The sequence below is a fragment of the Kwoniella shivajii genome, chromosome 1 (assembly GCF_035658355.1).
Source record: "Kwoniella shivajii chromosome 1, complete sequence".
NCBI lineage: Eukaryota > Fungi > Basidiomycota > Tremellomycetes > Tremellales > Cryptococcaceae > Kwoniella > Kwoniella shivajii.
In genome coordinates this window covers 2,860,894-2,876,616 of record NC_085908.1, presented here as the reverse complement: position 1 = coordinate 2,876,616, position 15,723 = coordinate 2,860,894, and the positions used below count along the sequence as shown (strand labels likewise).

At 42.4% G+C, this 15,723-nt stretch overlaps 6 protein-coding genes across 6 annotated transcripts; 3 read left to right on the top strand and 3 right to left on the bottom strand.

Annotated features, from left to right (window-relative positions):
- Positions 1–33: 33 nt before the first annotated feature.
- IL334_001073 (uncharacterized protein) lies at positions 34–702 on the bottom strand (the record flags this gene model as incomplete). Its single annotated transcript, XM_062932833.1, has 4 exons — positions 34–108; positions 188–302; positions 461–513; positions 601–702. 4 exons carry the CDS (start codon positions 700–702, stop codon positions 34–36), a joined length of 345 nt encoding a protein of 114 aa, XP_062788884.1.
- Positions 703–1,169: 467 nt separating this feature from the next.
- Positions 1,170–2,769, bottom strand: IL334_001072 (uncharacterized protein; the record flags this gene model as incomplete). The annotated part of the gene is made up of 7 exons (XM_062932832.1): positions 1,170–1,412; positions 1,515–1,739; positions 1,828–1,998; positions 2,065–2,187; positions 2,256–2,407; positions 2,478–2,595; positions 2,662–2,769. The coding sequence occupies 7 exons, from the start codon at positions 2,767–2,769 to the stop codon at positions 1,170–1,172; spliced, it is 1,140 nt and encodes a 379-aa protein (XP_062788883.1).
- Positions 2,770–3,228: 459 nt separating this feature from the next.
- On the top strand, positions 3,229–6,154 carry IL334_001071 (uncharacterized protein; the record flags this gene model as incomplete). The annotated part of the gene is made up of 4 exons (XM_062932831.1): positions 3,229–3,971; positions 4,048–4,723; positions 4,792–5,052; positions 5,117–6,154. The coding sequence occupies 4 exons, from the start codon at positions 3,229–3,231 to the stop codon at positions 6,152–6,154; spliced, it is 2,718 nt and encodes a 905-aa protein (XP_062788882.1).
- A 470-nt stretch (positions 6,155–6,624) lies between these two features.
- On the top strand, positions 6,625–9,201 carry IL334_001070 (uncharacterized protein; the record flags this gene model as incomplete). The annotated part of the gene is made up of 6 exons (XM_062932830.1): positions 6,625–7,077; positions 7,173–7,442; positions 7,522–7,977; positions 8,060–8,503; positions 8,641–8,793; positions 8,866–9,201. 6 exons carry the CDS (start codon positions 6,625–6,627, stop codon positions 9,199–9,201), a joined length of 2,112 nt encoding a protein of 703 aa, XP_062788881.1.
- Positions 9,202–9,981: 780 nt separating this feature from the next.
- IL334_001069 (uncharacterized protein) lies at positions 9,982–12,892 on the top strand (the record flags this gene model as incomplete). Its single annotated transcript, XM_062932829.1, has 5 exons — positions 9,982–10,527; positions 10,635–11,145; positions 11,210–11,392; positions 11,460–12,483; positions 12,562–12,892. The coding sequence occupies 5 exons, from the start codon at positions 9,982–9,984 to the stop codon at positions 12,890–12,892; spliced, it is 2,595 nt and encodes an 864-aa protein (XP_062788880.1).
- Positions 12,893–13,232: 340 nt separating this feature from the next.
- Positions 13,233–15,149, bottom strand: IL334_001068 (glucosamine-6-phosphate deaminase; the record flags this gene model as incomplete). The annotated part of the gene is made up of 7 exons (XM_062932828.1): positions 13,233–13,654; positions 13,759–13,825; positions 13,930–14,082; positions 14,214–14,446; positions 14,617–14,701; positions 14,868–15,042; positions 15,133–15,149. The coding sequence occupies 7 exons, from the start codon at positions 15,147–15,149 to the stop codon at positions 13,233–13,235; spliced, it is 1,152 nt and encodes a 383-aa protein (XP_062788879.1).
- Positions 15,150–15,723: the final 574 nt, after the last annotated feature.

Genomic DNA, 15,723 nt, shown 5'->3' with positions numbered 1-15,723 from the left:
GGTTGCGTGACGATTTCATTGAAAGGGCTTGTTTCATTGGATCGAACAGATTGGTCCAGGTGGATCACTAGTTGCCCCACCACCTTTTTCAACTTTCTGCATGACAATCTGATTATATAGAGTTCACAACCAAACATTAGTGAAGATAGTATGGTTTGATTATATGAATTGGATGAGACGAACTTACAGGAACCATAACTCCTCCAGGTAACTTAGTACCCATTGGTAAGACCATTGGGAAATCAGCTACTGATGACATTGGTAATACTGCTCCTCCAGGTAACGATGTTCCTGAAGGTAAACTGAAAGGTTCGTCAGAGGTATACGTAGGTTAACAAAGTAGGAATGAATGCAAATAGGAAAACTCACAAAACTCCTTCTGTTCTGATTAGGGTTTCCATAAGTGTTTAATGATCAATCAAACACTCCCAATCTCTCTAATGTACGAGATAGTACTTACATAGTATGATAAGCATGATATTTAATTCCATATCCGTCAGGTACGATAGCATTCTAAAAGAAATGCATAGTGAACTCATGTCAGTTAAAAAATAAAATGTAGAGAGACAAACTCAATTTCTCAGACGTCACAATACTTACAGGAATGGGATCTTCAACAGTCACAGCGAATGGGTGCTCAGGTTTACCTGCTCCCACGCCTGGTGGAATTGGGAATTTCTTTTTCTCTCTTTCACCTGACATTGTGAGTTGGAATTCAATGTTTAATCAGCTGTTATTCTGAGCGGTACTTCCGAGCTGGACGTAGCTGCAACTCAAACACACTTGTTAATCGTTATTTAGGGTGATCTGTGGGATGATTTTTAGCTTTATCGAGCTTGATATCCCGGACCCAAGCAAGGAAAATGACTTGAAAGGATCGACAACTGTAAGAACATCATGCCAAGGAGTAGTCATGCAAAAGGGATGTGGATAAACAAAGGAAGGAGGTTATTGGAGTATCGATGATTTTCAATGAATGCTGATGCTGATAAGTCTTTTCAGCAAGCCATTATACAGAATACTACTTCTAAAGTATGATGCATTGTAAAACAAATCTATTCATCTATATACATCCAACAGACATCGTCTTATGAAGTAAAGGCTGAGGCCATTGGGTAGTATGTATGAGGATGCTCTATAAACCCAGCAATCCGAATTTTCAAAACCAATTAAGCTCCGACTTCAACTACCTTTTCAACTTTCTCTTTCTCATTAGACCTTATGATTTCCAATTGTAAAGCCTTTAACATTGCATAAGCGAATTCTAATCTTGGCGTATCGATATGGTGTTCTTGTGCTATGCGCATTACTGATCCAACGATAACTTCAATCTCGAATGGTTTGTTTGTTTCAATGTCAATCAACAAAGAATATCTATGTCCTACACCCCTTTCTCTTGCCATTTCAGTCAACTAAGAAACACGCTCAATCAATAGTCAGTAAGACGGACCTTAGAAGGAGGTCTTTAGGACCCTTTCCAGGTACTAGCTTATACCAGGCGGTAGACAACTCACTATAGTCCAAGTACTATCTATCAAACTTTGTCTATCACCCATGATATTACCAGAAGGATATTGAATCATCCCTTCATATAATAATCCAGCTTCGAATCCCACATCAACTACCTCTTTAAAATACGCTTTGATCATATTTTCTTCTGGCTTGGAAAGATAACTGAATTGTAAAGGTGTATGACGGATAAGTCCCGTTACAACCGCCCAAGCTGCATTCCAGACGTTCTGAGAGAACCAAAAACAACAAGAATATGTATGTGAGCAAGCAGTGCTTCCACTGATGAATGAAGAATCACCGTCATGCAAAGCTCACCTTCAAGTATCGAACTGAATCAATATGATCTGTTGTATGAACATATCCTTCTCCAGCAGTCAAGAGGTCTACCCAAAGGTTTAGAGCTTCATTCTCCCTTTCTGAGAAAACACGATTTTCACTTGATCCTTTAGTTGGTAAAGGTGGATATAATCCAGTGACCAGTGTATCCTAAATGCCAAAAAATTCATTTACTAATACTGATAAGATTTATATAATCTATAGAAGATGACTCACCTTACCACGCCATCTAACTACATCACCTTCAGTGACTATACCAATCCAACATGGACTTGTCATAATAGGTGTATTCAGATGTTTCACAGCTTGATACAGTTCCTCTTCGATCCCAAGGCCATTCTACGGTTGTTGGTTCAGCACAGATGCTCTGATTAATCCATTCTTTGTGAGCGGACTGATACACTCACCTGTATCAAATTCCATGAACCTATTTGACCACTTTCGATAGCGTCTTTCAATAATTCGGAATTGGGTAAAACATCCGGTAAACATTTAGTGCAGACTATACAAATTGGGTACTTCTGACCATTCTCTAATGCTTCCTTTTGAGATTTGACCACTAATATCAATGACCGTGGATCAGCAAGTATTGGCGGATACATATCAGTCATGAAACGGGACGAACTGACCCTTATAAGGTTTCCATCCTTCTATGACTCCAAATCGATCTGTATAAAGAGTGACGCCCGTAGTCCTGTAGAGTGTATAGTTTGATCGCGCAACAGCGGTGACCCTTGCTTTACCAGACTATACCAGAAGATCATCGTTAGCCAAGGTGAGTAAAGTCTCAGTGTAGATGACGCATTGACTAACTCTTTCAAGGAGATAAGCGTAGATTGAACCTATGGATCCCAAGCCAATAAGAAGGATATCGACCGGTTCAGAAGCTGTACTTCCATCGGTACCGTTGGGTGTCGCCATTGTGAACTGATGAGCATACAAGTGCGGCGTGACAGACGTAGTAGCTTGTCTCTTTCCCTCTTTCTTTGTCTATCTCTGCTCGCAAGCTTGTGTTATCGATAATGACAAACAGTCTGATATCGGCTAAAGCCGTGCCTTCATGGGCAAAATACCGCACGTGATGATTTAGTGACGTGGACTTATTTATGACTGATAGTGTGAATGTACAGAATCTGCTTTATTGCATTCTGTTGGTTTTTTTATAACAGCGGAATTCTCCGCTTGTTGGCACTTTAGCGGCGGACACCGGTGATTGGTTGGATCAGAGTTCTCAAATCCCCCCCCCCGCATTTCTCTCTTTAAACATCTAAACACAACAAACCAAACTCACCATATAACCATATAACCATATAATACCATTTAAAGCAGCCGATATCAAAGTGGTCTCGCACTCGATCCACCATACACACAAATCAAAAGATGTCATTCACACCTCCTGATATACCACCTCCCATCTCCACCCTCTCCGCCGCGCTGGAGAATGGTACAGACTCATCAATGGTGATAGCACCTGAACTCATGGGTGAAGAGGGCTTACCACCTTCCATCAGGAGGCGTCCATCAGATACCGAAAACGAGGGAGGTGCAGCTGAACCAGCTCGTGGACTAAGTAGTAATGGTTATCAAAGCTCTTCTGCAAGAGATGAACGGTCCGGCTGGGACAACAGCGGATCTACCTACAATTCAGGCTTGAGACATACCAATCCTTGGGAAGAAGGATATAGAGATCATTCTTCTAATCTACAACAACAACAACAGGATCAACAAAACGAATCTTCCGACTATCATATGGAACAACATTCCCTTGATAATGGGAACGGGGAGGATAACGCAAATGACAATGAACATGAAAATGGGACCTCAATCGATAAACCAAAACCAAGGAAAAGGCCAAGGACATCAAAACCGCGTCAATCAAAAGACAATAGAGGTGATGGTCTAAAAGATGACGGTATACCTGAAAAAGGCGTTTTAGATTACGCGGATCCTTCAGGTGATATCAAACTTGGTCCTGTATATGTTCACCCTCCAAAAGGTGCAGCTCAAGCTTGTGTTAGATGTCATAAAATAAAAAGGAAATGTGATAATGCCAAACCTAGATGTGCAGGTTGTAGTAAAGCAGATGTAGCTTGTGTCTTCGAATTATCTCCTGCAACAGCTAGGTAAGTATAGATCCCGTTCGCTAGTTTCACGGAACATTGAAAGCAGAACTAATCCCAATTGTCTTATTGCCTGCAGTTACGTGACAAGCTTGAAATCCAATAATATTGCATTAGCATCGCAAATCGCTACTGCTGCCGAAAGAATACAACATCTCGAGTCTACCATATCCAACTTGGAAAGGGGTCTCCCCCCTCCAGCCGAAGGAGATATGTATGATCCTTCTTTACTCCAGACTCAAGCAGATTTTGCCGCCATGTCCAAAACTATCTTATCTGTTCGTTCAAGCGAACTCTCCAGTCCAGTATTCGGAGGTCCAGTATCTCTTGATGCGTTGACAACCAATCGACGACCTGCGACTTCCGATTCCGCCAGGACCTCCTTTGGAATCACTCTTGTAGGTGCCGAGGCAAGTCCCCTTCCACCATACGATGTCTCCATGCAAGCCCTCGAGACCTTTTTCGACATGAACGCTATCTCGTATCCATTCTTAGATAAAGACGATTTCTTACGTGATATGGACGAAATATATCGTCGAGATCAATCAGGGAACAGACGAGGTAGTACTATTACAGGTCAAATAATGAACGGCGATGACGAACTCTGGCCAGGAAAAGAATTCATCTTATTCATGGTGGTCGCTATTGGAACTACAAATAAAGAGAGAATGGGTGAAGTCGAAAAAGGTTCATCGAAAATATACAAGCAACGTGCTTTCTTGAGTCTTAACGCTGCAGTAGGAAGGGAAGACATCGTAAGTTTACTTTATTGCGGTGTGTTTGTTGTAACACCAAAAGGCCCTAAATACTCATTTTCTTGCAGCTCTGCGTGCAATCTCTCATCCTCCTCGCGATATATGCGATGTTCGACCCATCCGGTATCTCACTGTGGCATGTTGTCGGTTTCGCTGCAAGGGTTGCGATAGCACTCAACCTGCACAGAAGGGTCGACGATTCCAGCTTACCTGCGAATGTGGTCGAACATCGAAAAAGAGTGTTCTACTCTTTGTTCAACCTTGATCGACTAGTGGCTGGAACTCTTTCCAAACCTCTCGCTATTGCCGATAGTGACATTGATGTTGAGGTGAGTTGACGGGAGCATGTGCTTGGTCAGTGATACGCTTTATTGACTTTGCGTCCACGAGCAGTTTCCAACCCCGTCACCTACCGATGCGCCGTTCCGAGGACGACCACGAATCGAGTTCACTCGACACATCATCAAACTCCGTCGATTGGGCGGTGCGATCCTTTCAACAGTATACTCTGTGTCAGGCGAGCAGAATTCTCTTCCTGAACCCGATCGAGCAGGTATCATCCATAGTCTACATTCTCGACTAGATACCTGGCTATCCGAATGTCCCTTACCGCCAGACAATAATGAAGAGAAGGGAAGCATGATCCATACCAGTCATTCATGGTTCCTATTGAATTATCATCAAGGTTTATGTTTACTTTATCGACCATCACCCTTATATCCAACGATGACAGTTGAAAGACTGACCGAGCTACATCAAGCTAGTATTAGATGTGTCGATCTATACATTGAATTATGGCACGAACAAAAAGTCAGTTACAATCTGATCAACGTATCAATGCAATTCCTAGCTTGTATATCTTTATTATACTGCTTGTGTGAATACGATAGTAGAGATTCGGCTTTGGTAAAAAGATTAGACTGGAGAAAAGAAGTCGCGCAAAGATTAGGTCAATGTCACGATCTATTAGATGCGTTCTCGGGTGCATTGCCTGAAACAGCAAAGTATAGAGAGATTTTTACGAAACTTTCAGGTTTGTTGTTAGCTAGATATGGTCCCATAAAAGAATCGTCAACAGTTACTTCACCATCAAATGAAAACAAAGCTAAGACCGATGTCACCTCAAGAGCCATAGATCAAGTTCCAGCAACAAATGCAGTACTCCCAAATACCGTTCCAATCACAGAAGGTGCGAATTCATCGACATCGACGAATGAGAATGAAATTGCATGGAATGCGATGACTCAACTATGGTATAATTCAGGTGAATTCATATTTGACGAGAGAGCTTTGAATCCTCTCTCTGCCAATATAACAACATCTGACCAAAATCAAGATGGTAAACAACAACAACAACAACAACAACAACAACAACGTGAAAAAGAAAGAGATTTAGGAAGTGCGCATGGTTTATGGCACCAGTTAGGTTAAGAAAGGGTGTATAATACTTAGTCGAGATACCTTGTTCGAGTTTGTGTTAGACTCTACGATATATAGTAGTGAAGACGTTTTCGTCGATTTCAAAGTCTCCAAATGTAGTTTCTTGTTACAAAAGAAGGCTTCTTCTTTCGTCCATGGTGATCAATGTATACCTCTTTGTTCTATTCTCCTGAACAGAGTGTTCACTATCGTTCACCGCCACTCAGCTATCTATATTTTGATTCCGTTCACTGACATGCGCCACTCCGCGGTCTTCTCCCCTCATCAGCGTCAGCATCAGCATATCATCCCATTCAGTCATCATGGATCATCATTCCATTCACCCATATTCGAACACAGCTTGACATTCATGTCATTGAACTCCGGAGTAGAAACAATACGATCGACCTCACCCACTGCCAATATCACTTCTGCTCATCTGAACGAATTCGCACCGAGACTGGTGCATATATCCAGTCATAATGGATAGATCAGCTTCATCACCACCTAATCCATTCATAGATTCCCCATCATCATTACCTACACCTTCATCGACTTCAAGACCTATATCACCAAGTAACGATCTACCTCCTCGGCCATCACCACGGAACTCAACGGGACCAGGAACATCACCATCGACACCATCAATCTCATCACCCACCCCATCCTACAACACCCAATTGAGAAAACCGTCATCTCTCATTTCGGCAGCATCAGGTTCACCTCCTCCTACCCATAGAGCGAGTTTCCCAGATCCAACGAAATTGCCTAAATCAGGAAGCGGCCTTACGATAGATGGCCCGAAGATGAAACAAGGTTATTGTTGTGAAAGGGATAAAGAAATCAGTCTAGGTGAAGAAATTCATATTGTTGATGCATATAAAACTACCGAAGGTGGTAAAGCAAGTTACATAACTTATGTTATCCAATTGGGAGTGAGTGACAGTCTCCTACTTTACAAGAAACGTATTTTGTTGAGAAAAGGTTTCAAGTGGAACATCGCTGACGACTCTCTTCCTATCAATCGTAGACCCACACTACAAGACGTAGATACTCAGCATTCTTATCACTACATCAAGCTCTCACAGGATTATATCCAGTCCTCATCATTCCTCCCATCCCTTCGAAACAGTCTTTAACTGATTACGCCGTGAAGGGTCAAAGTAAAGCTAAAGAAGATGCTACTGTCATAGCTAGACGTAAGAGATTATTAGAGGATTTCTTGAGAAGGATATTGAGACATCCTATTTTGGCTGGTGAACATGTCGTTCATAGATTCTTGGAAGATGGCGTCAGCTGGGTAAGTTGGTAAAAACACTCTTTCAGTCCTTGAGACAAAGTGAACTATAACTTATGAGACCAAATTATGTGTTTGGTAGTCTGAAGTACTTCATTCACCACCCATTTCATTGTTACCTAAAAATCCATTGCATGCACCTTCCCATAATCCAACTTTCCAACCTTCCACCGATGAGACAACCGAGTCGCCGTCAGGTGAAGGTACAGGTGCTGGAGGGAATGGATCAAGTAGTTCAACATCATACATAGCACATCATCTACTACCAACACCATCACCTTCACATCCGTTGAAATCACCCGATCAAAGATTTATAGATTCAGAGATATTCACTGAGAAATTCCAAAATCATTTCCAAGGTACAATGGAGAAGGTTAATAGGAGAGTCACTAAAAGATGGACTGAACGTGCAGATGATATGTCAGAATTGGGTGCTGTTTGGAATGGTTTCAGTTTAGTCGAACAAGGTAAACTAGGTTTGGCAGTTGAAAAGGTTGGTCAAGCTGTTGATCAAGAATATCTCGCTACTGCCGCTTTGGTAAGTTACCCTTCTCTTTTCTCTTCTTGAAGATACTTCCCGCTGGCAGGATACCTGTGGCTGATTCGCGATATTGTTCCAGCTACAAGCATGGGAAAGAACAGCAACTGAACCATTACACATTTATTCGCAATTCGCTGCCTTGATAAGACAGCGATTATCATTCCGACATCAGAAACATGTCCAATATGAATTAGTTCAAGAAGCTTTAGAAACTCAGAAAGATAAATTGGAATTACTTGAGAATGCTGAAAAAGAAGCAAGAAGATTAGAAGAAGCCCTTGAACGTGGTGGTAGAGGTATCACCCCTTCTTCTTCCTCTACTTCAAATATACAATCTCAGGCTCATCCCCAACAAGAACAAGACGAAAGAGAACGAACAGAAAGAGCAAGAATCAGATCTTCGGCTGGACAAGGTTTCGGTTTATTATCTGCTGTAAAACATAGTTTGAGTGGTATGATGGACGTTGATCCGGAAGCTACGAGAAGAGCTAATATCGGTAAGACAAGAGATAACATATCTCAAGTAAGTGAACAGCCATCTCTGATCACTGCCTCTACCGTTCCTCTGCCACATTCGAGTTTTTCTGCTTGTCTACCTAAACACGACACCTGAATCACCACCTGAGGCAAAGAAGCTGACTGAAAGACTTTGCCCATTAGCTTGAAGACTCGCTTCAAGCGTCTGCTCAAGATCTGAAATACGCCTCAACTACACTTCAAGCGGATCTTGATCGATTCCAACGACAGAAAGTCGCTGATCTGCGAAACCTCGCTATTCAACTGTCCAAAGTCCATCGAGAATGGTGTAAGCAGGTCAGTAACCGTTACTAGCTACGGTGTCAGTGTTATTATTCAAAATTTAGCTGATGTGATTCCTCCCTCTAGAACCTCGAAGCGTGGCAAGCTGCTCAAGCCGCAATCAGGGAAGTTGACTCACACCCTAATCAACCTCCTTCGCAAGCTCAACCTTCTCAACAAGATACGTTGGGTGGCCCTGGCCAAAGTAGCGGTAGTAGTTCTAGCATGGGAATGGGAGGTATGAGAGCTGAAATCGAAAGAGTTGAAGCTGCGAATAAACCTTTGCCGTTACCCGAAAGAGACGAAGAGGAAAGTCCATTCAACGAACAAGGTAATGATCCAAGTACCGATACTACAAGTGGCGGTAAAGGGAAAGGGAAAGGCAAAGTTGATAAAGCAGAAAGTCCGTTAGGTCCATTGTGATAGTTTATATAGTCTCTTGGTTTGCCTCCGATCATGATACGCAGATACGCAGATACGTTGGATTTGATATCGAAGATTGATATATGGCTCAATGTATACATGTGAACTGTACATAATACTATACCAATCGCGCACATTCGTCTTCATGCCGGAAACCAGGGTCTAAGTCTTGCCACCATGACTGTAATACATAAACATATAACTTCTAGTCACGATGCAATTCCACTCCTTCACTTGTCAATTTACCTGCATCTGCTTTAAGCTTGACTTCATCCTCTTGCATCCCAATATGCAGTATCACATTGCATGCATTACTGGGATATACATATTTCATGCGTAACATGTCGGATATCTGTGACGTATTGATGGGATTATTTCTCAGGGATGAATTAATGTGATTTTATCCCAAATGTGGCATGTTTACACCATTTGAAAATCAGTCGCGGTTTTGTTTGCATGGTAGGAATAAACAAACAAAATCAATCAACTTGATCCCATCTTCTCTTCTACGTTTGCATACATAACATCTCTTATATTTCACTCTTTCACATCATACAGAAACACGTCAAACAAACATTTCTTGTCATCTTGCATCGCATTGTTGACTTTCTCTCCGTCAGACTATTCTTGATAACTTGGATGTTTTCTCGTCAAGTCACTTCATCATAACCACCAGTCATAAACAAACATAAACAAACCACATCGTTTAGTAGATCGTCGCATTCCCGCCCTTCACCTTCGACCTTCTTCCCATTCCCATAGAAAGGGTCATAGTTCGACATGGATCCCGCACCTATATTGTCTTCAAGATCAGATATGGAAAGAAGAAGACTAGAATCAACGATAGATAATGATTTACACTCACTTTCTTTATCATCTTTACCAACTTCCACTACATCCCATTCCCATTCCCATTCATTCATATCTTCGAATACGTCCACTATATCAGTCGAGTACCCTCGAGCTGCTGAATCTATGACAATGTCATTCTCCTCACAACCTCATCACCTCCAACATCCTCATGGACAAGGTCAAGGTCACGGTCGAGAGACGAATGATACACCCCGAGCAAGTGTTAGACATCCTCATCCAAATTCAAGAAGGATGAGTAGTTTTGGATTCAACGGTGAACAAAGTATGTTCGTGGGCGCTAGTCCTGTATCAACCGCAGGTCATCACGCAAGTGCAATAACTCTCGGTGCAGGCGTATTTGGCAACACAAATGGTAATGGCAATGGAAAAGATTACGATCAAGGCAGTGAGTTTGATCCTGAAAGGAGTTTGGGTAGGTTAGTAGGTGAATTAGGTAGAGTCATGGGAAGTGATGTGAGTGGTTTCATATCTGCTTCTTTGAACTGTATCGCGCACAAACAGGTATTTACATGCGTAAAGTCCACGAGTTCAAAGTAGGCTTACTCTTTGATGAACGATAGAAACTCCCCTCCAGGCCAGCTTCACCGTTCTCACCACCAAGATCACCATCACCGCTTCCATCATTAGTGAATTCCCAACCTGCGAATTTATCATTCACGTTGACTCGAAATGATCCACTCCTAAGTCCCCCTTCAAGTGGTGGTGAACAAACCATTACTCAAGGAAATAAACCAAATTTCAACTCTCAGCCTACTTCCCGATTCTCATCTCTCGCCAGAGAATTGGGAGATGATATAAAAGCAGCCAGACAAGCTCCTCGAAGGGCTTTGAGTGATTCTACATCTCACAATATCCAGAAGTCTGCACCAGTGTCCAAACAAAAGGATAAGAATGGCAATGATAGATTGAAATCACTCCAAAATGAAAATAGGAGATCTTCCAGTGCACCCGTTCGACCAACAAGAGATAATTCCATGGACGTTACGGGTTATACAAATTTGATGGCCACTCCTGCAAAAGGAGGTGAATATGGCTCCATACATAAGAATGGTGAAGTGGGAAGTGAAGCAGGTGAGCCACCGTGCCAACTTCTCGCAGTAGCATACACAGCTAATGGGGCTTATGTGATTTATAGCTAACCTTGCTGGAACGCTCGCTACTCTCCATGCAAGATTACGTGCTTTGGAAACTGAAAATTCAGTCTCCCGCAGACGGGTAAGAGAGCTAGAAGACGAGCTTGAAAAGGCTAGATTGGAAGTCGAGCTCGCCAGGCAAGATGGGGGAAAGAGATTGCGTGATGTAATTGGAGAGAAATCAGGTAAGCCATCTTTTCTGATCTTACCCCTTCGTACTTAGGCAACAGCTTATGCATACTCTTAATATAGCTCTCGAAGATCTAGTGGAATCTCTTCGATCACATTTAGCTCGATTGACTATGGAGGTTGAATCCAACAAAGCTTTAATTGCGGAATTACGTTCAGCGTCTTCACCACCACCACGACAGTCTTCCTCTCTGTCGACCGGCTCTCCTAACGTATCAACTGAACTCGATGCCTTGCGACGACAGATCGAACGTCTGACGAAAGAGGTTGAGAGACTAGGTGGGATAGTGGAAGAAGGCTTGGAAACTCGTAAAAAAGCCAGAGGTGAACGTACGATACGCATGGAAAGAGAAGAAATGGAGAATTTAGTCAGACAGGTAATGGATGAGGAGAATGAAGAATTGAAGAAAGCTCAAAGGGATATGGAAAAACGCAAACAACGTATAAACCAACAACAACAGCAACAACAACAGCAACAACAACAGCAGCAGCAGCAGCGACAACAGCAACAACAGCTTTCAAAAACCCAAAGGGAAGTTGTTGAACCTTCAATATTGAGACAAGGTTTACATACTGCTGCTTCAATTGTACCGACTCTTGCTCCTCCGACTGTTCAGCCTAACAAAATACAACAACGTCCAACTCCACCTCCGTCAGATGATGGCATACAATCTCCTACTCCAGTATCGAGATCCTCTTCACGTCAATCCCGATCTTTAAGTCAAGAGCAGCCGTCAACGAGAGATGCGAATCCTAGAAGGACTAAAGCCAGTCGAAGAGGTTCAGATGAAGATGGTCCCTCATCACCTTTCCCAAGTATAGTAGGGGACGACTTAGAAGCTGAATTCTTCTCCCCATCACGTAAAACACATGCTGAGAAAGCGTCACCACGAGGAGTACAATTCACACAAGCTCAAGCTGAGCTAAGAAGCAACATCTCTTCTGGTAATACTCAGAGATCGACCTCTGGTAATGCTCAAAGTGGTGGATCTGCAAGAAGAGGTACGGATGGTGAAGAGTTGCCTCCCCAGACTGTATTGGTCAGAGTGGTTAGAGAGCTGGAAGATGATTTCAGTCATTACAAAGCGTGAGTATGACACACGAGCTACGCCAGCTCTCAACCGAGCTCCTCTTTGGTCATAGTATGCTGATATCCAAATTGCAGTATTTATTCGGAATTGGCAGATCAGTATAAGTTACTTGATCCAGCGTCGATCTCCTCCAAAAGACACGTACTAGCTGATCATCTAAGGGAAGTCATCGATGTTTTAGAACAGAAAGCAGATCAAATAGGAGATCTATACGATTTACTCTCATTCACAGATAAACCTCTCACCTCTAATCCAGATGCGGATCTGAAAGATGGGAAATGGATAGGGAAGAGTGTGGGAGATGTATTGAAGATGGTCAAAGAGTCTCTAGGCGAAGAAGTTTGGCAAAGATTGGAAAATGATTTAACAGGAATGAATCTACGAAAAGGTGGTAAAGAAATATAATGATCTTGAAATTGTTTCTTGTACCGACCGACTTTGGATCTTTTACGATCTTGTGCATAATAGAATTTGAAAAAGTCTTTTCAGCTTGTTGAATACAATACACATATATACATATTCATGATATATATACTCTATACCTTGTTATGTGATTGAATGAATACGGGTGTCTTATATGGTATCAGAAGATATACGTTGCATTGGTGTTTGTAGTGAGAAGGAAAGGTGAGAAGAAAATCAAGCCTTGACCGACATCAGCGAGTAAACTACGATTAATTATCATAGGTCAAAGGACGAGACTTGAAAAGGCGTAAGGGATGTCAAAAAATTGTTGACGAGTACACTACACGCTAGGACCTTGATCATCTGCTTCTTTCTGTGTTTCTTCCTGATCCAAACTGTTTACATCTTTAGCCAGCAAAGTCTGGGGTTTGATCCCAGTCTTTTGCTCCTTGTCCGGGATTTTTACTTGCTGCTGATCATCGTGTGGAGAATTAAGAGGCGAGTGGATACCTTGTCCAACGATCATTTCGACCTTCACGTCGACGGCCAGTGATTTAGAAGGAGAAGGAGGTCTTGACCAAAATAGAGGTTTATCCTCTTCTATCGGTGTTGACGGAGACGAAACCCAGCTGAATGACGTTCCTCTCAACAAGCCACGACCTTGAAAAGGTCTTTTGTTTTTGTCGGTTGTGTCCTTCAATCTCGGGGTACTCGAAGAAGGGTCTTGACTCTTGAGGTAGTTTATCGTACTCTCTTTCAAACCTATCTTCTTATCAGCACTGATAGATCCAAACAAGGTATACTGATAAGAGAGAGACACAATATGAAGGAGAAGTAAGGAGTAGTGATGTGAATCAAGGATATACCTTTAATTGCTGTATTATCAGTGTAGATGGACACTTTCTCATGCATCTGTAGAACGGATGCAGGACACTACAAGGGATCAATCATTGTCACATGACGATAAACAGCAGGATTCGTAGTAATGTATAGCGTGTAATTTCTTAGAAGAGTGAACCGACTCGGCCCGTACTCACAAGATGGTTGATACCGCCTTCCAAAGCTTCTTTCAACGCATTTGACTTTCTCTCACCTGTAGCTAGGACGATTATCTCTTGTGCTTCAAGGATATTCGCGATTCCCATGGTCAACGCATGAGTAGGTACTTGTTCTTTGCCGAAGAATCGGGCCTATCACATAATCAACGAATCGATGATGTTGCGAATCAGTCTATGGGATTTATATGGGTACTTCATAGGAATCAAAATGGAACATTTGACTTGTCTCTCAAGAATGACATTAGCGCACAATGCAGACTCACGTTAATCTCCCTAGTGCCTTGATCAAGTTTCACCATCCTCGTCCTAGAAGACATACTAGATGCGGGTTCGTTGAAAGCCACATGACCATTCTCGCCGATCCCCAAAAACAAAAGATGGATCCCACCTAGAGAAGTAATGAGACTCTCGTAGGCTGCACAGGAATCTTGGTGAGTTTTATGTGGATCAATGGGTGAAGAAGGTAAGAGATGTGTTTGACTGGATGGGATGTCGACTACTCCACCCAATCAGCTTAGTTGTGCGTAATCTGAATTCTACGTGCAGAGAGAAGTGAGGCGAGGACAATACCTTTTGAGAAGACTATTTTGTATATTTTCATGTTTCAGTCAACATCATACCTTTCACTCTTTACGTCTTATATGTCAGCCGATAGACCGCACTCACGATTCTCTTCCATGAAATACGCATAACTTTGTTTATGACATGGCTTCAACCCAACGTACTCGTCCAAATTGAAAGTGATGACATGCTATGAAATGAATATCAGTATTCAAATCAACTCAATCGGCTGATTCATTCTTTCATTATACCTATACTACACAGGACTGATGTTGATTGAAGGGAAATATCTTTCAAACAAGGACAAAACAAACAACTAAATCCAAATGAGAAAGGGTATATCCAATTGAACTTACCTCGAAGCTTACATCACCAAGCTTGAATCTTCTCACCAGTTCCTCGTATACTGGTAAAGGCGTACTGCCAGTTGGTAAACAAAGAACGAATTTTTTCATTTGAGTAGGTTTGAATGCGTTGATACGTGAGATTATATGATTCGTGAGTGCTAACGCTGCTTGTTCGGCGCCGTCACTAAGTGGAATGATTGGTCAGTATCGTCCATACTGTAAGGAGGATGGGGTATAGATCGCGCTATACGTGGCGCTGTAACATGGGACTCACTGGTCAGATAGATACATCTTGATGGATGGGATCCCTGTGTTGTGTTGCGTTTGTGAGTGAAGTAGTGTATGCCAGGTGGAACGATATGTCAATAAAGTAAGAACGATCGTCCTGAAACCTGCTTTGAGTTCAGTGATTCTTGTACTCTTGCTAAAATCTCAGTCTAAAAGGGCTGTTGATCGCATTCCGAGACGAATGGAGAAGAAGTCAATGAAGGATTCAATCGATCATAAATGCAAATTGAACCAAAGAAGTCTTAAGGGTGATATCCTTTGATGGTGAATAGAATACACATATATCATGTGCGAGTACGACGGAGTGGGGAGCCATGCAACGTACCTCCAGGAGGTAAGAGTGCAATCAAGACAAGAAGGACTGCGACAGAAGGCAAGATGAAAGGTTGCGAAGATGCGAGAAAGAGCGTGCGAGAAGAGCAGGAAGGAGGAGGCAAGCCCGAGGGAGAAAATAAGACAGAGGAATGGAAGAACGGAGAGACGAAAGGACGTGGTGAGACCAAGAGGCTCAGAGGAGACTTTCATCGCAAGTCATTATATCCATGGTCGCAAGCCAATCAGGAGGGAGTCGGACGAT